Source organism: Juglans regia, chromosome 12 (genome assembly GCF_001411555.2).
Source record: "Juglans regia cultivar Chandler chromosome 12, Walnut 2.0, whole genome shotgun sequence".
NCBI lineage: Eukaryota > Viridiplantae > Streptophyta > Magnoliopsida > Fagales > Juglandaceae > Juglans > Juglans regia.
The window spans coordinates 19849398-19872490 of NC_049912.1; the positions used below are offsets into that span (position 1 = coordinate 19849398).

At 37.1% G+C, this 23093-nt stretch overlaps 2 protein-coding genes and 1 pseudogene across 3 annotated transcripts in view; all 3 read right to left on the reverse strand.

Annotated features, from left to right (window-relative positions):
• Positions 1 to 8061: 8061 nt before the first annotated feature.
• On the reverse strand, positions 8062 to 10209 carry LOC108994821 (zinc finger CCHC domain-containing protein 10). 2 transcript variants are annotated; one of them, XM_018970202.2, is made up of 2 exons: positions 10128 to 10209; positions 8062 to 9318 (listed from the first exon to the last, which is right to left on the reverse strand). In XM_018970202.2, the coding sequence occupies exon 2, from the start codon at positions 9234 to 9236 to the stop codon at positions 8454 to 8456; it is 783 nt and encodes a 260-aa protein (XP_018825747.1). In that variant the 5' UTR covers positions 9237 to 9318; positions 10128 to 10209; the 3' UTR covers positions 8062 to 8453. The 2 variants fall into 2 exon arrangements, with proteins under 2 accessions (XP_018825747.1, XP_018825748.1); XM_018970203.2 differs by lacking the exon at positions 10128 to 10209 and adding an exon at positions 9959 to 10105.
• A 3734-nt stretch (positions 10210 to 13943) lies between these two features.
• On the reverse strand, positions 13944 to 16173 carry LOC108994765 (annotated as a pseudogene).
• Positions 16174 to 17590: 1417 nt separating this feature from the next.
• Positions 17591 to 23093, reverse strand: part of LOC108994769 (serine/threonine-protein phosphatase 4 regulatory subunit 3-like) — a 35292-nt gene continuing 29789 nt past the window's right edge. The window contains exons 15-24 of the mRNA XM_018970099.2: positions 22399 to 22476; positions 22180 to 22273; positions 21264 to 21362; positions 20331 to 20548; positions 20124 to 20238; positions 19510 to 19641; positions 19314 to 19421; positions 19130 to 19239; positions 18946 to 19047; positions 17591 to 18843 (exon numbers count right to left, since the gene is read on the reverse strand). Of these exons, the coding sequence (XP_018825644.2) occupies positions 18315 to 18843; positions 18946 to 19047; positions 19130 to 19239; positions 19314 to 19421; positions 19510 to 19641; positions 20124 to 20238; positions 20331 to 20548; positions 21264 to 21362; positions 22180 to 22273; positions 22399 to 22476 (1585 nt within the window). The 3' untranslated portion in view covers positions 17591 to 18314. The remainder of the gene's footprint in view (positions 18844 to 18945; positions 19048 to 19129; positions 19240 to 19313; positions 19422 to 19509; positions 19642 to 20123; positions 20239 to 20330; positions 20549 to 21263; positions 21363 to 22179; positions 22274 to 22398; positions 22477 to 23093) is intronic.

Consider the following 23093-nt stretch of genomic DNA (forward strand, 5'->3'; position numbering starts at 1 on the left):
AGGTGGTGAGGGAGGCTGGAAGAAAAGGTGGACCAGATCGTATGTCATCACCAGTGATGATGGCTCTGAATCAACCTCATACTCAGTTGTACAAGGAGGTCTTCCAACAACCGCGGGTTTTGGAGCAGTCCCATGAACATGTCAGGTTGGAAGCAAGCTCTGACACATCAGCCTGCCTGAGAGGAGCTGTAGGCCCGAAAAGGTCAGGTAGTGCTGCCGTTTTAATTGGTGCCCAGGGACCTAAGGGTGGTGGCAAGGGTGTTATCAGCTTGAATGAGGAAATGGTATATCATGTTCTAACAGAGATGAAGAATCAGTTGGGTAACATGCAAGAAAAAATCAACTGGTTTATACGGTGCATTGAAGAGAAAAAATGGGTGGGCCTGGGCTGTGGTTTGTTTGAAGGTAACATAATAGGTGGTATTAAAACGTATTATGTTGTAAAGAGAATTGGAGATTCTCCATCTCTTTGGTTGAAGTGGCGTGACCGACAGGTGGACAATCATAGATTGTTTCGCCGTTGGCCACTGACCCTACCAATGGTGTTCTAGCAAGGACGACAGTGCTGGCTAGACCATGGTTTCCACTCATAGTCCTGCTTCTCTTGTTTTCAAGGATATGAGGATAGAGGAGTTCCCTATGGGGGTGTCGGATGGATTGAACATGCAATTGGCTCTCAGCGATGGAAAGTGTTTTTATAGGGGTTGCTAAACCAACCCCAATATGCATGCTCCCACCCAGTCCAAACTCAAAGAGGTTAATTTCGGAGTGGGTGTTTAAGAAGGTAGAGGAAATACAAGCTTGCATTGGGATTTCTTGTGTAGGCTTTGAAGAGCAATTTAGGGTCCTTTTTGTATCCATTAAAGATGGTTGATTGAAATTAGCCAAAAAGAGAAATAGGGAACTTAAAAGACTCGAATGTACTATTAATTATGAAGCAAAGGAGGGGAGTGGCGGAAGGGATAGATTGAAAGGGAGGGGGTGCTCTTTTAGCTCATGAAGCCTAAAATCCTTTCTTGGAACTTGTGGGGGCTTAATGATTGAAATAAGCGCCTTCGCATAAAATCTTTATTACGGACGTGAAAGATTGATGTTGTGTGTTTTCAAGAAACAAAATTACGTGTCATCAGTAGAAGAATTATTCGTAGTCTGTAAGGGTGTTCTTTTGTGGGTTGGTTCTACTTGGCTTCTCTGGGAGCTTCAAGTGGCATTATTTTAATGTGGGATAAAAGGGTGGTAGAGGCGATTAAGGAATGTATTGGAAATTTCTCAATCGCTAGTTTATTTACAAATGTTGAAGATGGGTGGGAGTGGGCTTATGCAAGTATCTATGGGCCAAATATGGATAGAGATAGGAGATTCGAAGAAGGTTATGGGAGGAGTTGGCGGGTTTATATTAGTTATGGGACGTGCCATGGTTATGAGTGGGGATTTTAATATTACCCACTCTCCTAGTGAGCGACGGGTAAGATGGCAATGTCGGGTAAGTAATACTGGTAGTGCACCAAGTGTTGCCTCCTAACTGAAAGGTACTAAAGGAATGGGCAGATGGCAATGTCGGGTAAGTAATACTGGTAGTGCACCAAGTGTTGCCTCCTAACTGAAAGGGATTCTCAACCTGTGGGCACGGGTGGAATCCAGGTCCAAAGGAAGACCGCTAACCCTAACACAAGAGGCGTAATAGTGTGTACAGGCCAAAGAAAGTGAAACATGAAAGTATAATTATTTCTTAAAATGTTTATGCATGAAATCATAGTTATTGCTTATTTCTTAAAATGTATATGCATGAAAGTATGGCTTATCCCTTAAACTGTTTATGCATGAAAGCATTGTCACGATTAGCAAATGTTTATGTATGCTGTCCAATATTTGATTTGGATCTCATGGATCTCCCTCTTGTTGGGTCAAGTTCATGCTGTCCAATAGTCAGGGTTGGTCGAAATTGGATAGGTTTCTTGTCTCTACTTCATAGGAGGCCCACTTTCCGGAGTTGTGCCAGAAACATTTGCCCCAGTTTGTTCAGATCACTTTCCTATTTTGTTAGACTGCGGAGCCATTCATGGGGGACACAGGTATTTCAAGTTTGAAAATATTTAGTTAGCTGCTGATGGCTTTGTACAGAAGGTAAGGTTTTGGTGATCTTCTTATCATTTCACAGACACTCCTAGTTTCATTCTTGCAAGTAAACTTAAGACTTTGAAGTAAGATTTAAAGAAGTGGAACTTGTAAGTCTTTGGAAATGTTGACAATCAGAAGACTTTCCTTATGAAAGAGCTATAGGTTTTAGAGAGGAGGGAGTTGATGGGAGGAGATATCTCGGAGGAGTTATTGCTGAGAAAGAGTTCGGCGTGATTGAACTGGAGAGGGTGTTGCTGATGGAGGAGACTTTGCGGTGACAAAAATCTAGGACCCTTTGGTTAAAAGAAGACAATAAATGCACAAAGTTCTTCCATAAAGTGGCTAATTCACATTGGCACAGTAATGCTATTGAGATACTTCATTCAAGTAATCAAGTGCTCTCTCCCTCCTCTGAGATTGAGAACTATATTATGCATTATTATGAGAATCTCCGCACGGAACTGGCTAATTGGAGGTCGAATCTTGAAAGTTTGTCGTTTGTGTCTATTGATCTGTAGAGTGCGAGCTAGTTGGAAAGACCTTTTGAAGAAGATGAGATTTATAAAGTGATTGGCGATTTGGCCAAAGACAAAGCATCAGGCCCCAATGGCTTTTCGATGGGATGTTTCAAAACTTGTCGAGACATTTTGAAATATGATGTCATTCAGGTTTTCTTTGAATTCCACTCCTTTAAGAAGTTTGAGAAATGCCTCAATGCAACATTCATTGCTCTCATACCAAAGAAACATGGGGTTACGGAAGTGAAGGATTTCCGCCTAATAAGTCTTGTGAGCGGGTATACAGATTATTTCGTAAGTTCTTGCTAATCGATTAAGCCTGGTTATGGAAAAAATTATTTCTAAGCCTCAAAATGCGTTTGTTCGAGGGAGACAAATCCTTGATTCGGTTCTCATCGCCAATGAGTGCTTGGATAGTAGGTTGAGGGAGGGAGTTCTAGGTATTATGTGCAAATTTGACATGAAAAAGACATATGATCATGTGAATTGAGAATTGAGAATTTTTACTTGCTAAGGAGGTGTGGCTTTGGTGATAGGTGGATTTCATGGATTCGGCATTGTATTACTACCGCTCACTTCTCAGTGCTAGTTAATGGCACCCCTGTTGGGTTTTTTAACAGTTCTCGTAGATTGAAGCAAGGGGATCCGTTGTCTCCTTTTCTCTTTGTAATTGTAATGGAAGAACTTGGTCAAATGGTGAAGGCTGCTATTGGGAGAGATTTTTTTATCCGGATTTTCAATGGGAAATGGCATCAATGGCTCAATCATAATCTCATATCTCCTTTATGCAGATGATACTCTTCTTTTTTGTGAGGTGGATCGTGGCCAGATTCAAGCTTTAAGTTCACTTTTGTTATGCTTGAGGCAGGGTTGGGTCTCAAGGTGAACCTTGGTAATATTAGAAACGTTTAGAAAATCACTTCCAAGTATAAGAGTTACATCAAGTAATATTAGGGAAGTCCTTTAGTCATTTCCACAAGGAACAATTAGCTTAAATCTCAAATTTGACTACTATAAAAAATAAAAGGTTATATCCTATAACTATTTACAATGACATTCACAATGAAAATTGATTTTTTCTTTGACATAATCTGGAAATGTATTCTTCTCTCTCTCTCTTTTTATTTTGTATGAAATATTGAAATGAACATTAAAGAAAGTCTAAATGAAAATATGAAGTTGAACTTAATTCAGAGATGGAAAACAACTAGTTAACAATCAAGAAATTATCACTCCAATGCACCTTGGCACCAACATCACTCTTTTCCATAAATTGACTGACTTTATTGACGTGCATTGAATAAATTGTGGTTATCCTTGCTTAAGAAGCTAAACCACTACCATCAATGTCATCTAATCCAACAATTCAGACAATGAACCGAAAGTTATAATGGCTACGCTCTAAGGGGCATTTTATCAAACACCTTGTCTGTAGTGTGTAAACCAACTAGTTTTTCATTCCATGAGGATTCAAAACTGCCCAACAACATTACTCTAATCAGGAATTACAACCAATAATAAGCACAGAAGAATGAAACCAATGAATCTTAAAACAAGTCTCAACAGAATCACAACTATAAAGCCAACGTAAATGAAAAATAACACAGAAATTCAAAACTGTTGAATTAGAAAGGATAAATTGCTCAACACATAAGAATGGGTCTCGAATCTAGCCAACAAGTCTTTGGATTCGAACCCAAACTATAGAAACTAAAATGGTTTATAATTTTGGGCGTTTGAGAACTTGGCTGGGAGCAGTCTGCGAACCAAGCGAAGCCGACCGAATTTTTCCTTTCTGATCTTCTTTTCTCCCACTTGCCAGGATTCCTTCCAATCATTTGGGACATGTGGCTTCTCTGTATTTGCTGCCTCGCCTGGATTCTCGACTTCTACTCATGCTTGAGCTCGGGCACTTGATCGATTGATTCCCAATTTTCTTGAGATTTTGTTGGAACTGCATCATGCAATTTGTTGGAGGAAGTTTTAGGACCTGGAGTGTAAAAGGGTATACGACATTTCGTTGAGGAGTAATGGGTTGCTACTAGTTGGACTTAGTAGCTATTTTTGGGCTTGGAGGAAATTTTCTGCCTCCAAAAAGTGAAGAAAAAACAAATATGAGTTTTCAATATCACAAAAGTGTTAATCATTTTACAACTAGTTCAAACTCTAACAAAATAGAAAATTAAGAGAAAACACAGTAATCTCGTAAGATGCAATATTTAAACATGCTTTTTGCCTCGATGCAGTTCAGTTCAAGTCAGTTTTCCACGGCCTAATTTCATCAATTACTATTGAGAAAAATGTGATTGATGTGAATTAAAGTGCAAAAAAAATACAATATTATGGCTCAATCAGTGAACCTTAGTAAGTCCGATATGGTTCCGGTGGGTGTGGTGCCTAGTATCAATAGCCTGGTGAGTCTCCTAGGTTTTAAAGTGTATTATTTGCCTATGAGATATTTGGGTCATCCGTTTGGAGCATTGTTTAAGGATAGAGCCATTCGGGATGAGGTTATTGAGAAAGTCGAGAAAATGTTGGCTGGCTGGAAACAGATGTATTTATCAAAAAGGGGTAGACTCAAATTAATTAAGATTACTTTATCTAACCTTCCCACATTTTTTTTTAATCTCTATTTCCTTTGTCTGCAAGGATGACTAATAGGATTGAGAAGTTATTTCAGACTTTTTTGTAGGGTGGAGTGGGGGAGGAAACAAAATTCTATCTTGTTAATTGGAATAAAGTTTGCTCTCAAATCTCGTATGGAGGGTTGGAGTTGCGAAATTTGAGGACATTCAATAAAGCCATATTCGGGAAATGGGTATGGAGATACCACTTGGAGGGGAATTCGCTTTCGAAAGAGTTATTGACCTTAGACATGGAAGTGCTTAGGGGTGTTAGTGTTCCAATGAAGTGAGGGGAGGGGGTGGGGGGGTATGGCATAGACTTATGGAAATTTATTAGGAGGGGTTGGTAGAGTTTTGAAACTCAAATCTGTTTTGTGGTTGGTGAGGGTTCCAGTATCAGGTTTTGGCATGACATTTGGTGCGGCAATCGTGCTCTTGATAGGGTTTTCCAACTTTCTATTGCATTACAATTAATAGGGATGCTTCGGTGGCAGATCTAGTTGCATTTTCTCATTGTTCTCACCAGTGGAATGTCCCATTTAATAGGGATATTCATGATTGGAAAATGCATATTGTTTCATAATTTTTCAGTTTGATATACTCCTAGGGAGTTCTAACAACATAGAGGAATAGGATGCAGTAGAAGCCCAACGGTAGTAAGAAGTTTACAGTGAGGTCATATTAAAAAACATTGGTATCACAAGGAAATGTTACCTCCCCATGGAAGAGAATTTGGAGGTCTCCTGTGCCTTCCAAAATAGCTTTTTCGTATGGACTGCTTCTCTTGGAAATATTTGAACCACAGACAATTTGAGGAAGAAGTGGCTCATTGTGATGAAATGGTGTTATTTTTGCAAAAAGCATGAAGAATCAGTGGATTACTTATTATTGCATTGTGAGGTGACATAAGTGTTATGGGATGAGAAATTTAGAAGAGTTGGTGTGGCTTGGGTAATGCCCTTGAGGGTGGTGGACTTGCTTGTTGGAAGGAGATTCAAGGCTATCCCCAAGTGGCAGCAATGTGGAAGATGATTTTATTGTGCATTATGTGGTGTATTTGGTCGAAAAAGAATGTGCGGTGCTTTGAAGATAGGGAGCGTACAATGACAGAGCTTCAGAACTTTTTTGTACACACTTTATGGCTTTGGTTCTCAGCCATTGTGCTTAATGGAAATAATGTTTCTGATTTTCTGCTTTTAATTTCTAAATCCTAGAATGTGTTTAGGTGTTCTTTTGTATACTTTATGTATACACGGGCTTCGCTTATTTCATTGGTATTAATAAAATTTACATCTTATCTATAAAAAATAAAAAATTATGTCACATGACTTTTTGTGCATTCCTTCTAAAACTTAATCGTTGTTATAGTCTATAGGAGTTGACCATGGACTAATACCATAAGTTAAATTAAATTAGAAAGTGTTCAAATGATACACGACAATTTGATAGACTGGATTAGAGAAAATTATTTTTTTTAAAAAAAAAAAAACTCAATTTAAGGAAAACCTTCATCTAAATATAAATATCTAACCATGGTTAACACCCATGACAATTTTGCAAAAGTCATAGTGCCAAGAGACATAGTGCTCAACTGCTACTTGCAATGAGAAAGCTTGGGTTATGAAGTAACCGTGTATTATCTATCCTCCTTGTATTAGCATTGCGCAAAAACGAGGAACCTCGAGTACTCTTCTAGAGCTGGATTTCGTCCGTATTCCTTGCATACTTTGCGAGAGATCCAAAGTTGGAGATCTGCATTTCTGAGCTTTTTGAGTGAAGATGACAATGGCGTTTTACATTGGTAAATTTATATTTTAATTTCAGTTTAATCTGTAGTTAGAATTGTATAGATTTCATCAAAGTCTGGGTGATTTTTTTTTTTTTTTTCCACGGTCTAGTTTAAAACATCTACGTTATATCAGTTGAGCATGCATTAAATACTGTCTTGAAAAGGACCTATAAAAAAACGTAAGAAACACAGCCATGAACCTTACTTGGGGAACAAAACTATATACATACAAGTAGGGGTGTAACCGGTCCGGTCCGGTCCGATTTTGGACAAAATCTAGGACCGAACCGGTATGTACCGGTTTTGTATTTTTCAAAACCGATTACGCTCCGATTACCCTCCTAAACCGGTACTTCCGGTTTTACCGGTTTCCGGTCCGGTCCGGTCCGGTTTTCCGGTTTTTTTTAAATGTAAAAAACATATAATAAAGTGTTCATTCTTATTATAAAATATTATTAAAAATTTAATATATATATTATGCTTAAAGCATATGATCAATTAAATTTTTATCTTTAAGATTAAACTTTTATTTTATAAATTATAACAACATTATCTTATATATAATTATATTAATAACATATGATCAAATAAATTACAAATGTTCATATTTAAGATTAACATTTTATGTTATTATTTATAAATTATAATATAAAATTTTTTCATATATGATATATAATTATATATATTATATATAAAAATTTAACATATAATTATATATTATATATATAAATATTTTGTATAATATATAAATTAATTTTTATATATTTTTTTTCCAACCGGTCCGGTTCGGTCCGGTCCGGTCCCAAAAACTACGGAACCGGAACCGGACCGGAACCGGCCGGTTTTCATAAAATAGGAACCGGTTCCGGACCGGACCGGTTCAAAACCGGACCAACCGGTCCGGTTCGGTCCGGTCCGGTCCGGTTTTCCGGTTTCTCGGTTTAAATTTACACCCCTACATACAAGCACCGGAAGATTTTGAGAAGGACTAATTTTACTTGCATCATTAGACTAATGGCAACCCCCTGCTTTCTTGTTTGACCAAACTATTATCAGAATGGGAAATGTAGCAAGAAGATGTGCAATAGCACAAAGCAACTAAACCAAATTCCCAAAATATTTCATCCAATGCAATACTCAAAAGAAAACACTCACTAAGCTTATTTTAACTGGCCCAGCCTGCAACAGCACAAAACCTTAACTAAGCTTCCATATTTTAACAGATGAGATCGTATTAGGAGCTGGAAGAGATCCCAGTTTGATGACAAACAAGTGTAACACAGCAAAATTTACTCCATATGGGGGGGGAGCACATGCTGTCTCTCTCTCTCTCTGAATTGTTGAAAGTGTTCGGGTCATAAAATTATAGCAATCTCAATCCTGCTCGACAATGTTGGACTGCCTCTATCGCCTTCGACCATGCCTCCTGTTCTTCCTGTGACTGCTCCTATCATCAGAGTCTGACTCTGAAGCCAAGTCTGAATCAGAAGACTCGGAAGATGAGCTGTCCCTCCTGCGCCTTCCCCTCTTCTGCTTCTTTTTCTTCCTCCGCTGCCTCCTCTCCTCTTCTGAATCAGATGAGGAACTGTAACTAGAGCTACTCTCATCTGAAGAATAATCTGATCCCGTAACTGATGAAGCCCCACTATCAGTCTCAAAAACTGAAGCCTCACTACCACTACTGGAATCAGAATATGATCGATGCTTCCTTTTGCTTTTCTTTGAACTCTTTTCAGCCTTCTCTTCCTTAACATCTGGATTATCTAAATCATAAGAGATTGACACCTTCATCCTCAATTTGGGGTTCTTGAGCTGCTGAGTCCGAGAGGGTCGCGAGATGTAAACTCGTTCATTTTTGCATTCATATGTCCAATGCCCACTCTGGAAACACTTCTGGCATTGTGAAGCCACACCAGCAACGGTAGACATAGAGGCCTTAAGATCCTTTCTTTCACCCAATCTCACAGCCTTCTCAGTACTATTCAGGTACATCTGTCTCTTAGCTTCCCTTTTCTCCTGCCATCTGCTTGGTCCTTCTTCCTTCTGCCCGTATGCATTAACATTTCGGGCTGCAGCCGTTGCTGCCCTTTCAGCCTGAGCACGGCTAAGACCCTTGGCAGCACTCAAGGTTGCTGCCTTGATTCTTTCCGCTGCAACCTGGGCTTTCTCTTCCTTCTTACTAGACATGTTCCAAATCCAAATCTAACAAATAAATAAAATAACCTGAAGCTCTAATTCAATATCAGTACCACCCAAATCCTCCTGCAACCTGCATTTGAAACTCACATTAGTAATTCCCCCCATTCAACTTATTGCATTTCAGAATAAGCAACATAAGAAAACCAAAAACTCGATGCTAAAAAGGAAGACAAAGCAAACACCCACAAAGGCTCTGAGCACAGAAACATTTGCAAAACTGTTCCTGAATTGATGAATGCAATGCAAAACCACAAATTGAAAACAAAAAAAATAAAAAACAAAATTTTGTTCGTCCAAGAGCTGAACAAATCTTAAAGAAACAAGCCAGATTATTCGGAAAAGTTCACAAAGACCTAGTTAGCAACCCACTAAACATAACAACGTTCGTGTAATTAAAAATCCAAAGAACAACACAAATTCAATTATATAGCTGTACTTATAAAAAAAAAATGTATGGCTTAACTTGCAGAACAATTCCCAAATTAATTTTAAAACCAAAACGAGAAACAAAGAAAAGAATACATCACTGCAATTTTCCCCCCTTCCCAATTTCCTCGACAAGTCATACTCATCAGAAGTACATTTCAAAAGCTCTTAAGTATCAAATCCAACGAAAAAAGTAATTCGATGTGATAGAAAGTTAACGTTTATGGAACCAAGATGAAAAACCACAAAAACAAAAAAATCAAGCCTAGATTACGAGTCCATACCCACAAACACCCTGTAGAGATACAGTTTCTTCAAAATCCAACAAAATAACAATAAAAATTCGATTCCGAAGAAACAAAAGTACTAGAACAATAACACAGACGAGAAAACCCTAGAGAGTGAAGAGGAAATCGCAGGACCGCACACAAAGGGTGAGAAGAGAGACTTTACCCAAGGCGTTATCTTTGGAGCGAGATCTGAAAGGAACAGAGGATTGTTTGGACTCTTGGAATGTAAATTAAAGCCAAGGGGGGCGTACTTGGTAATATCATATCATACAGAGACGAGGGCACTTTCTCGTCTAACGACTTGCAGTATTCAGTAATACGACAGTGCTTATCAAACGACTTGCAGTGCTTGTCCGCTGATCAAAATAAGAAAAATGGAACAGTAATAAAGTGTCCAAGCACCGGCCATTCTATTTAAATAAATAAATAAATATAAAATTTATGAAATTAATTTTTTAATAATAAATAATAAATTTTACTTTTTTTTAGGAATAAAATTTCTACATAATTAGTGCATAATTTTAAATTAACATGATAAAATAACAATAATTTGATCCAGAGAAATATTATTTTTAGAAAATATCTTCTCACAGGCGCTACTGCTCTCCTCTAAAAAAGGGCATCAAATAAAATTGTGATATGTCGGCATTCCATTTACCAACAATGTGGTCGCACAGTAACGAATTGAGTAAACAATCTTCCATTTCTCCCGAATCCCATTTTTCCTTCCTCCCACTCTCTCTCCTCTCCCTCAAGAATTGCAAACCCCTCCCTCGAGCCAGTACCCCACCCCCTCCTTCCCTCCCGTCAAGCCCTAGCCCTAGCCCCACCCCTCCTTCCCTCCTTCCCTCCTTCTTTCTCTGCAGATAAAATTTTCAAGAAAATCCAAAAACTCACGCTAGAACTGATTTTCGTGGGTTCTTCAGGCTGCGACAATTGAAGGGCTGGAACTAGCTGAAGGGTGCAATGGGTTGCGACGGGCTAGAGAGGTTCGTCGGGCTGCGACAGGCTGGAAAGGTTCGTCGGGCTGTGGAGGTGCGGCAGTGTGGAGTGTAGGGGGGATGCGGCGATGTGGGTAGTGAGGACTCGGGAGGGAGTGCAGAGGGAAAAAAGAAATTTATAATGTATTTGATCTTACTATCATGTAATGTGGCTCGTGGAATTTATATGAGGATTGCTTACATATAGAAATTTCATTTTTTGCCATTGAGAGCCTAAGAACGGCTTACCCGTTGAGAAGAGGGACTCTTATTTTTAATGATATGATAATGGCAATTAATTAATCACATTTTAAGTAACTATTTTATTGAATTAATTAATTTAACAATTCTACCTAAAAAAAAAAATTAACAATTCGCGAACATTCTGCCTTTAATTAATGACAATAAAGAAAACTTTGTGACCAGATGGGTTTAAAAGAGGTTTTTGCACCAACTAATGGTAGTGTGCCATGTAGGCACTTCAGGAAAAAAAAATTGTGGAGCCTGGTCCATCCGAATCTCTCTCCCTCCCCTTCATCTGCACGCAAGCCTCATTTCTGAAAGGATGCAAAGAAGAAAACTGATGATAAAAGTAAACAAACTAACGCCTTGTTCAGTTTCTTGCTTGCACCATGGGATGATAAGTAATTCACAAATAAGGCATGGAATTATGAAAATTATTTCACAAATACACTTGAATCATTTGATGTGCGGTTACTCTATTGTTAGTCGGAGTATTTGTCTTTAGCCCACGAAGTTCCTGAGAACTGATATACGTTCTTCAAAAGTGGAAAATGGAACCCGGTCTTCTAGTTTTCTGCATACATCCTGAAGGCAATAGATACCACTTGTTTTGGACGGAAAATTTTCCATGTACTCTTTAATGCTCTTTCAGAAGATTATTACCATGCACATGGTGATTCTAGCTCATTACCCAATTTTTATCACTAAAAAATCATTAATTTCAGACGTTATATATGTGAGTGTTGAAGTTCAAAGAAGATGAAGTTCAGAGAAGATGCAGAGAAGAAAATGGAGACCGGAAAATACCTAAGCTTTTCGGTGGCCAGCGTGAGTGGTGGTGGGTGCTGTCCCTTTCGTTTTGTTCGTCGTTGTATTGGGAGCAGGATCGGGCAAGAGGGAGATGGAGATTGAGAGAAAGAGGGTTTTTTTAGAAAGGAGGCTTACGTGCAGATGAACTGAGACGGGAGGAAGAGTGAATCTGGTGGACGCGGCTCCATAAATTTTTTTTCCTGAAGTGCCTACATTGCACACTACCATTGGCGGGTGCAAAAACTTCTTTTAATCCAATCCGGCCCCAAGTTTTTCTCATGACAATATTATATCTCGTGTCTGTTTTTATCTTTAATTAATGAATATTATTTAATATGGAAAAATCTACTCATAGTCCGGTCTATGGTCACACAGCACACAAAATCAAATGGCAAACTGGGTCCACTTTTCTTCCTTCGGTCCATCTCAACTCTTCCTCCCCAAAAACAGAAATCAAATGACTGACTCTCTCTCAGGCCTCTCCCTCCCTGAACACAGAAATGAACCACTCCCTCTCTTAAGCCTCTCCCTCCTTGAATCTCGACGGCCTCTCTTTAGAAATAAATTCAGACTCTTGACAACCATTAACACGATGGCAAATTGACCCCTCAAGCCAGGTGTAAGACTGAGTTCGACCTCCAGAAAAGAGACAGATCTCGACCTTGAGAGAGAGATTTTCTTGCCGGTGTTCTTCACAAAGGCGATTTGTGTAATTTTTCTCTTACACCTAGGACATTGTCTAGGCCAAGAGCCATAGTTGATGTTGTTTCCATTGTTTGTACTCCTACACCTACGTAAAGTTGTTTCCATTTGGATGCTGTATTTTTTCTTGTTGTTGATACCGGCAAGACCCAGCCAGATGATGTCTACTGGTTGGTAGTGATAGGAGTCTTAGTACCCTGCATAACCAAAAGGGGGCGTCGATTAAAAAACAATCTTTTGATTTTGTTTCAAATGCCGTGTAATGTAATCTCATTGCTATGATGAATGTAATCTGGGCTATGGAAATATGTAGGGATATAGATTGATAACGCCACTTTGAGAAATGAATAACAAGTGTTTGTAAAAAACAACTCAAAGAAAACATTTAGCCCCAATACTCACGGTGCCCCTCAATTTGGTACCCTTGAAGTATCTTATGTAGAAGGTATTTTTTGGTAATGTTGTTGGCCTAATGAATTTTGCATGGGGTCTACTTCCGTGTGTATGACCACTTTCTTTTGACAAATCTATTGATGGAGTTCTTTGTTGATAGAGTTATTTGCTGTTGCGAAAATATCCTAGGTAGTTTTGAATATATCTGTCGTTTAACAAGAATTTACAAACAAACAAAAAAAGTAAAAGCCACGTCAGACTTTGTGTGCCGTATGTTGAAAACAGGCATATGTGTAGAATAACTCTTTTAATATTTTGAAAATCTTCACACTACACATCATATATGTACCTAACATAATTTAATTTTAAAGATAAATTTTAAAATTTTTAATTTAAAAAATAAATTTTAAAATTGAAATATTATAAATCAAATCATGCTACGATATCGTATGACATGCATAAAGCTTTCACATGACAATAATACTCATTCAAAATCAACGATCGAGTATTAGTACTGATCTTCTTGGTTGATTAAACACCAAGGATTAGGCCGTCGTCATAATTAATTAAAGACAACCAGGATCGATCCAGAAGAAACATATGAGAAATTACTTACATCAGCCTATTGTTGATGTAATCTTCAACACACTAGTGTTGTTGAGTTAAAAAAAAAAAAAAAAAAAAACAATTACAGTGTGCAGAGAGTGCGACTGATGCGTAGCCGTACTCGAAACATATATGCATGTTTGTTAAGACTTATATATATATAATTAATACCAAAAATGGCAAATATAAAACTAATTAACAGGCCTGCATGGATGCAGATGATGATCAGGGCTGGCTACCACGTACAATATTATAATATTACTTAAAATATCCCTTTGAGGAGATTAGTAGCAGTGGAAATGGCAGCTTCAGTGATGGCACATTGTACACAATCTGGCTCATGGGAAGAGTCGTCCTCGCATCATGTAAGTGCCAACGTCACCCCAGTAATTGCTCCTGCTACTGCACTATTTTCCTGAATCAAATTAACAATATTAATTAAGCTGAAATATATACAAAAAGAAACTGAAGATAAGAAACCGAACTGCATGTGCAAAAGATCAGAATAATTAACCAGCAGGCCGTTACAATTATTAAGATGGTTTCTTAATTTGATCTAGCCAAGACTTGAAACTAGTAAATTATAAACATATATGATTAAGCTTAAAACTAAAGTGATCAATATATGTTAACAAAAAATCTACACAACCTCCTAAGTCTTACTATTCACACAACCTCCACACACCACACTTTTTTTAATTTTTATTATTTTTTTCTTTTATTAAATATTTAATATATGAATAATGAATAGAAAAATTGAATTAGTTCAAAAAGAATAAATTCAAAAAAAAAAATTTTTTTTAAATATTAAAAAATTTTAAAATTTTAAAAAAGTGTGGTGTGTGGAGGATGAGAGATTATGTAGCATTGCTCATATGTTAATTAGTATGCAATACAGTCACTTTTCCAATGTAGCGAACTCATCCAAATAAGTAAGAAGTTATATGTATGATCAAGCATGTGCGCTTACCCCCATTGTAAGGACTCTTTTCCGGCGTTCACCACCTGAAGATCAACGTTAATGTAACAAATCAATTAAAATCAAAGCATGCATTGATTACAAGACACTAAAATATCCTAGCTAGGGTGGGCAATAAATTTCCATTGAATCAATTGCACGTACAAGAGGAATCGGGTTAGTTCTTCTATGGGCAGAATCATAGAGTGTGCAAGCGACATGCAGTTGTTTTGAAAAAGAATGGAATCTATTATTAAAAAATTAATTTTCTTTTCATGTGGGTTCCATATTTATTCACTTTTTTTAAAGTGATTGCGCGGCACTTGCATACTCACGACTGCAACTATTATTTCTCATGGACAGAGGATGGAGAGCTGTTATAAATTAGTCCCAAGATGATCAGCTCATGTTATCACTCTGGTCATCCCATTATCCATCAACCTCGAATATAACATGCATGCGTATTATTCCAAAATAATGATTGATAGACAATGTCACTGCAAAAATCATGAGAAAGCAAAAATATGGTTTCTGTCTCATGTACTCGATCCACAATAATATAATTGCTTTGCTGCGTTACATATGGGAGCAATCGTGTCCAAGCAACATTAATAAGATGAAAGTTCAAAACCCACCATGGCTTCGAGAGATTTTCTGTTGGTTTCTCCTGCATGCATGCAAGCCACACAAAAAACCGAGCGTAAGACACGGTCAATATATAATATTATATGACGTACATTTCCCTCACCACGAAGACATACATGAGTTCATCATGATCATCAAGCTGGGAAAATGACTTGGTCATGATCATAATCATCAACCTAAAACTATTTTGTCATGGACCCTATAATCCTCCAAAGGAACACCATATGATGAAGATATATTATTAACTGAATAGATTTCTACGTACAATTAATGTGCATGATGTTGTACGTACTCTCATGAGTACCAGCTTTGAGGTCCCGGAATCGATGCTTCTTGGCACCTGAGATCTCCGGCGGGATACCACCACCCGAATCAAGTACTCCTGCCCCTATATATTTTTTAATAGTATTCCACAAATTCAATCTAAAATCAATTTTTAGTAAAATTAAGCTAGCGAACTTAAATATTGCCTATTATATATCTCATGATACCGAAAGGAAGAGAAAGATTAAAGCAGCTAGCATGCAGTACCTTCAATGGCTGTAAAATAAGCCTGGCGCGATACAGCCTGAATAGCTCCTATCTACATATATAGAAACGTACCAAGCAACAGCAGAGCCTTTTAATTATAAGTTAGTAATTTATAATAATGTACATTAATCATGATATATGCAGAGAGAGAGAGAGAGAGAGAGAAGAATAGGGACCCTGGAGGCTTAGAAGAAGCTGTCGGCGATGCGGTTAAGGAGAGGGTGACCGAGGTCGAAGAAGCCACTGTTGTCGAGCAAATTCAAGGACCTTGTACTACTACTTGTCTCCGTCTTACGGCTATTGCTCATCTTTTCCCAATTATGTGTATATTATATATATATATATAGAAAGATTTCTTCAATTAATGCTTAAATTAAACCACCAAAACCAACCAAAAGTAGTATAAAAAATTCGAAGTGCGATCGATTAGATTACAGTACTCACAGCCACCACCCACCAAACAGTACCAGTACTCCCTATACATGCAGTAGTAGTAGTAGTCGTCGAAGAAGAAACAAGATCATGACTATACATATATTCATCTATATATATTTAATTATATAATATATCATAGGAGGTGGTAGTTAGCTAGCTTCACTTTAGAGTGCAAACGTGTCTGCTTTCCACAGTACGTGTCTTGCTTCGGTAACTTGAATATCCGACTTCGTGGCGACCTTTTGGGATCAGTACTACCTTTGCCACGTTCCTCTTTCCTGCTTCTCCAACATTTATTTATTTATTATTATTTTAAAATATATATAAATTTACCATTCAATTCTAATTTAGGTCCGATTTAAATATAAAAATATTTTATTTCATCTCATCTTATTTAATATCGTTATAATTTTTTTAAATTTATACAAATTAAACAATTCAAATTTTTCAAATTATAAAATAATAATAATATTAAAAAAATAATATTATAATAATATTTTATTTAACTTTCAATTTTCTTATCAACTCACCATTCAAACTACACATTAATCTTGTTCGTCAGCTGTTTCATGCTATAGCTAGCAGAATAGATTATTTGTATTATATTTTATAATTTTATCCATAATTATTGATCATGAACACATTTTAACTTTTTACTAGCATCTTTATAAACCTCACATACACACACACACATAGATATAAATATATTAATACTTTTCAAATAACATGTTTAGTCTTCAGAATATAATTTCATCTAACTTATTTAAATGTTAAAAATATTCTCAATATAATTATATATAGAGATAACACTATAAAAATAATGTTTTTATATAAGTTTATATAAAATGTAATAATCAATTATAATTTTGTATTCGACGACAATTTCGAACAATTTCGTCTAGATTATAATCAATTATAATCTAGACGCTCGAACAATTTCGAGCGTCTTGTGATCAATATTTAATTATACTATTACTAACAACTATATATATTTTTACAGTATAAATTTCGAAGCAGAATTTTATATCAATTTCATGAAAGCATTGTAATCGTATCTAAAACTTCTAAGTAGTTAGTCGTTGTTAATGTCATGATAAACTTAGAAAATAATTATAATGACATACAGATTGCCCATGAAAATAAAAAAGAAAAAAACACCATAATGAAAAAAAAAATGGTAATTCCGCTCTAGAAGAACAAGTCCCCCAAGAAAAAAAGACAGCTCCACATGAAATCACGTCTTTGAGAGGAAAGTTGGTTTTATGAAGAAACCATGATACATATCATTTGAGCCTTGTAAATTGTTATGCTCACACAAAAGTATCACCCAAGAGTGGTTTAAATTAATGGTCCAATCTTACGTAGAAAGCTCTGTTCTTGAGTCATTTCAGCAGCAAGAAAATTAGAAGCGAAATGACAACTACAAGAATGAGAAGCTATTGCACGAACATTTTCAAGACCCTTCAGAAGTGTTCAAAGTCTAATTTACAGTGGAACTCATTGTAGAACTTTGCCCTCTATCCAACTCACTAGACCACCTCTATTACAACCCACACCCACCACAAAACTGAAGGAAAAAAGAAAAAAAAACTATGAAGGGGCAGACATTGGTGCCCTCTTTATCATATTGTTCACATGGCTAAAAGTAAACTAAATAAATAAAGGGTAATTGGAAAGGGGAGAAAAAAATAAAAGGAAAGAGGAAATGAAAGCTTGTGAGAAAATTGGGGAAAAAAAAAAATTTAATCCTGATAAATGTTATACAGATGAGACAACTACTAAGCTCAAAGCATGAAACACCAACTGAAGAGGGAGATCTGACCCATATTGTTGTAGAGATTTCTTCTTGTCTATCAGTAGCTCTATACAGTATCCCCTTCCAATCAACGTAAAGCCATCGAGCAAATTCATCCCCCCTTGTTAACTTCTTCTCTGTTGAAGTGCATTGTTACTTCGGTATCGCACAGCCACTCCACCGCCAAGATCATCCACGAGTAGAAGAAAACAGAACAAAATGTCAACCCTGCTCAATATGAGCCTGGAGAAATTAGGATCCATTTACAGCCATTTCTGGTGAGGATTTTGGTGGTATTAATGGAGCGTCCTCTCCACCCAACTGTCCATTGTCTGAAGTGCTATGCAAGCGATCAGAACATATTTTAGGAGCAGCAGGTTCCTCCTCTCCGTGGTTCTCATCTGAAGTGGTGCTGCTGTCAGAATTGTTTCTGTCAGAGTCAGGTTTGTTCTCAAGATTTTCTTCAACAGAAATTTGGTTCCCATCAGCTGTATGAGGAGTTGTGTCAATGGTGCAAGCAGTTTTCTTAGGTAGCACCGCCTGGCTTAGTGTAGAACACAAAGCAGCAAATACACTATCTTTTGACTTGGAGTTTTTTCCAATCCGCTGCATCTTTGACACCTCAGGCTTGATATCTGCGGATGCCGGTTTCCGCTTCAACCTAAGAGACTCCATTGTTCCTTCATCTTCATCAGAAGTTTCTGGCTGCTTCCTGGGGGGTGGCCTGTAGTCTTCATCATCCTCATCATCATCATAGTCAACCAGTCCACCAGCTCTTGGACTACAAAAGTGGAGAAGTAAATCAAGACAAATGCATAGAGTTGATAGAAAATATACTATGACATGCCTTCGTCACTTTCCTAGGGTGAAAAGATTCCTTCACCTTGATGGCGGGGGGCTTGGTGTAACTCCATTGGATAAAATAGGTTGAGACTCTACTTTTTGGGTATTCGACATTGATGCAGATGCTGTATCTTCTTCATCACTGATTCAAGTGTCCAAATTGAGAGGCTATGGCTAGAAAATTGTTGCAAAAAATTATCCAAACACATTTTCCCTATGTGTACCTGTCTTCATTGAAATAGTCTTCCTCTTCTTTCTCCAGAGCACGTTCATCAATTCGTTTTCTGGGGTCTGACACACTACCCGTGCCTTTTGTTCCACAATTCTCCAGGGACTGCAAAAGACAGTGGTGAGACCCAGAAAATTTGGAAACAAATGTCGGAAAAATTAAGCAAGAATGAAGAATACCTGCTCATATTTAACTTTCAGCGCATGAATGGAAGCCAAATACTCAAAATTGACCAACTGGTTCCAAAATGTATCAACTATATATCTAAGCAATGATTTCAAGTTTTCCTGAAAGACACAAGATCATCAGCAGAGAATTAATTACCTTTTCATATATCTAAAATCTAAATGCAAAGACGCCTTAAAAAATGAGCACCTTTATAATGTACTCGAAAAGCTCTAAAACTGCCGAGTTGAGTAGATTGTAACGACTACCATTACCAACAAAGGCATCCACAATTGGTTTGAGAAGGTTATTCTTAACAACATGATTTATCAGATGTTCATCCTGCATATAAGCACATAATCCGTGTTGTTATACACTAGCCAAAATAAATGCTAGTCTACTGGAAAGTCGCAAACAAAATCAGCAGAGTTAAGGCTAGTTCAATGCAGAAGAACAACAATTAGCATTATACAACTATTATAGTCCATGAATAGACTGATAATTTAGTATGCACAAGTATTGAGAAGAATATACAAGAGAAGTCCATTTTGACATGGTATATGAGAGACGTCCATCCAGTCACAATCGAGTACAATTTCAGAGTAACTAGTTGGCTACTAACGGTAGACATGCATGATGGTCATCAATAAAGTGATATCAAATAACACAACCAGCACTAACCCAGCAGGGCCCACGTAGCAAATCATCTTACACATGTAGCAAATTATTCACTAACATATTGCCTCGAACAAATTTTTGGCTGTTAATGTTCTATCAAGCATAAAAATGTTCCATCACATTATTCACTAATCAGGTTTACTTACATGGCGCAAAAGAATAGTGCGAAAAAATCGAACAGCAGCAACAACTAGGTATTTTTCCCTTCTTTGTGTCACCAACAAAACTTTATCTATCACGTTGTTAAGGAGAAAATTACACCTGCAAACAGAAGAAGCCAGCACACTTGCATGTTAAATTCCTTCCGCAAGAATTCAATTCTTAATGATTCCATGAGAAAAACTAAATATTACTTTATTCTATATGGATGGTGCAGAACACAAAAGCATAGCAATTCACATATGTTGAACAGTATTTCAGGCTTTGTGCCATTTTGATTTCCAATTCGTCCACTAGATCCCACGGATTTGCCGCTTGATTGAGCCACACCTTCCGAGGGACAAGATGCTGTTATGACATCTATTAGTTGACCCAAATACTTCTCATAGAAAATCTCAATAATGTTATCTCTCTGCAACAAAACAGTAACATTAGAAACTCAATAACATGAATAAAGGCATCTAAATCTACTTGAACTAAAGAATGGAAAAGAAAATCCATCTTACATGACAGTTTTACTAATAAGTTTTTCCAAGAATTCAGCAGAAAGATAATAAAATACAAACCAACATTCAAAATGTTACACCTGCCTCCATAGACTAAACAGTTGCAGACTCCAAATGCAAGGCTATTACAAAATAAATGTGAATATAATTACATGAGAGAGAGAGAGAGAGAGATGAAAAATTGGTACATCAAAGGAGGTCCAAGTCTTCAATTTCATAGTCAGAGACTAAAGGTGAGTTTTTTTATTTTTTTATTTTTTGGAGAAGCAGTCATATTGCTTAAGCTGAGTATAAATTTTATTTGCCAATGATTAATTTTATTTAAGCTATACATATTAACTACTACGATTCATGTTTCAAATGCTTGAGCAGGCTCCTCATGGTGAACAAGTTCAAATTCCGCTCAGCTTTAATGATGGAGCTCAAGCTTAGTTACAAGGAGAGATAAGTTCAAAATGCATAAAAGTCAAGCTGACATGATACATACAATATGATATAGAGTTAGAATATAGGAAAAAGCATAAATGCAATTGAAGATTTATTTCAGAATGGAACAAAAGCCTCATACAGAAAAAAGCTAATTAAAAGAAACAAATACAAATGAATGGTCAAGGCAAGCACCTGTGCTCCAGACAATGTGTATGAATCCAGTAAACTGCGAAGAATTTCAAGAAACTGACAGTTCATGTCCTCCCCAAAGTCTGTTATCATTCCTTTAACCTACATCAACAAGCAACAGTAAGTCAACATTGGTTAGCAAATATGCGTCATTCCAGGGGAGGGTTTACTTCCAGGTAACTTTTCACAATTTCAAAAAACTCTAATGCCCTGCGCAGGAAGATGCACAAAGTACAGGTGAAATCACTGTCGGCAACTGTAGGTAGACAACTTTCATGATTTCCTGGAAGTAGACAACTGCAGGTAGACTTTAATGGTCTCAACTTTCATGATTTCCTTGTATCCGTTTCCAGTTCCTAACTAGGTGTAATCTTTTGTATACTTCCTGTGTACTTGGGCTATGCCTACTTCAATATCAAGAAAATATCTTCTTACTTATCCAAAAAAAATTGTAGGTAGACAACCTTTCAAGACAACCATTAATCAATAAACCTGTCTGAACCCAACTACCATATTGAATTGCAATCTGTGGTTTAGAATGACCATCTTTGGAAAGAATGGCACAGTTTTGCTTTTCAATTCAGTTTTACTTCTTCCAGAATCAGAGAGACATCCTTCTTCAGTATCATATTTACCTGTTTTAGGCTTTATATCGGCAGTCATAAATACCTGTGTGTATTTATTTGTTTAGGTACATATATTAATATATCATCAATTAGAACCGACACCAAACAGCTTGTCATGTCTATGTTAACTTATGTTCAGAATTTGATGGGTTGGCATAAAGTGGGAAGACTATGAGTCCCTGGGAGGGAGATGGGGTGCAGCACATGCCATACCACTCGGAGCTGTTTGATTTACGTGACACGTGATCTTATGTAAAAGTTATAAAAGACAAAAATCCCGATGAAAAGCATACCAAGAGTCCCAGAAGTAGAACTCCTTCCTGCCGAACAACATAAGAACGAAGAAGGTTTGGATCCTGATTCAAGAAAAGGATGAGGATATCTGTCCTGCATTCATTAGAATAACCTATTGTTAGTATGATTATTCTTTGGACTATATCATACAAAACGATCAAATTTTAGATATAAAGCATAAAAAAGGCCACAGGCAGGCACTAGGTGTTCATTACTACCCAGTTAATACGAGCTTTTTGTCTTCACTCTGCAAAGCATCAGTGATGATGTCAAAAATTCCTTCATTCATAAGATCCCTGCAAGAATTTTAAACTTTTGACTCTTAGAAACAAGTACCTAACTGATGATCCCAAAGATAACATTTTCACAGCAATCACTTTCAAAAAAAAAGGGTTAGCGACAGGGAATGCAAGGTCTACATCAACATGAATTATTATGTAATGCTCGGGATCCTCCTCCTATCATAAATTCGAGCCTTTGGGTGAGAAGGTGTAACATGAGAAAGGAAGGAAGCTTAGACAGCATGGAGACCTACTGTTAAAAAGTTAAAGATGCTGCTGGCTGATTTTGTTTCCAAGGTGAACAAAGTATCAGTTTCTCCATTTCAGAGCTTTGTTATTTAGCAACTTGTAATACCGATAGTAGATGTAAGAAAACTGAGCATAAAAGTTCTGTACTGGTATAAACCAGTTGATGAGAGAGTCAAGCTCAATACGACGGGTGTTGATTTGGAAATCCGGGTCTTAGTGGTGGTGGTAGGGTGGTGAGAAATGAATGAGGACAATTTTTAGTGGGTATACAAAAGAATACACTAGTTAAGGTGGTGACAATATCCATCTAAAATGGCTTGCACCTCAGCCCCTGTATTTTAGGTTGTCACAATATTTCATGAAATAAACTACAAAACTCAGTG

Excerpts from the sequence above, each read along its gene's own strand:
- LOC108994821 (XM_018970202.2), bottom strand. The coding sequence starts at position 9,236 with ATGTCTAGTAAGAAGGAAGAGAAAGCCCAGGTTGCAGCGGAAAGAATC.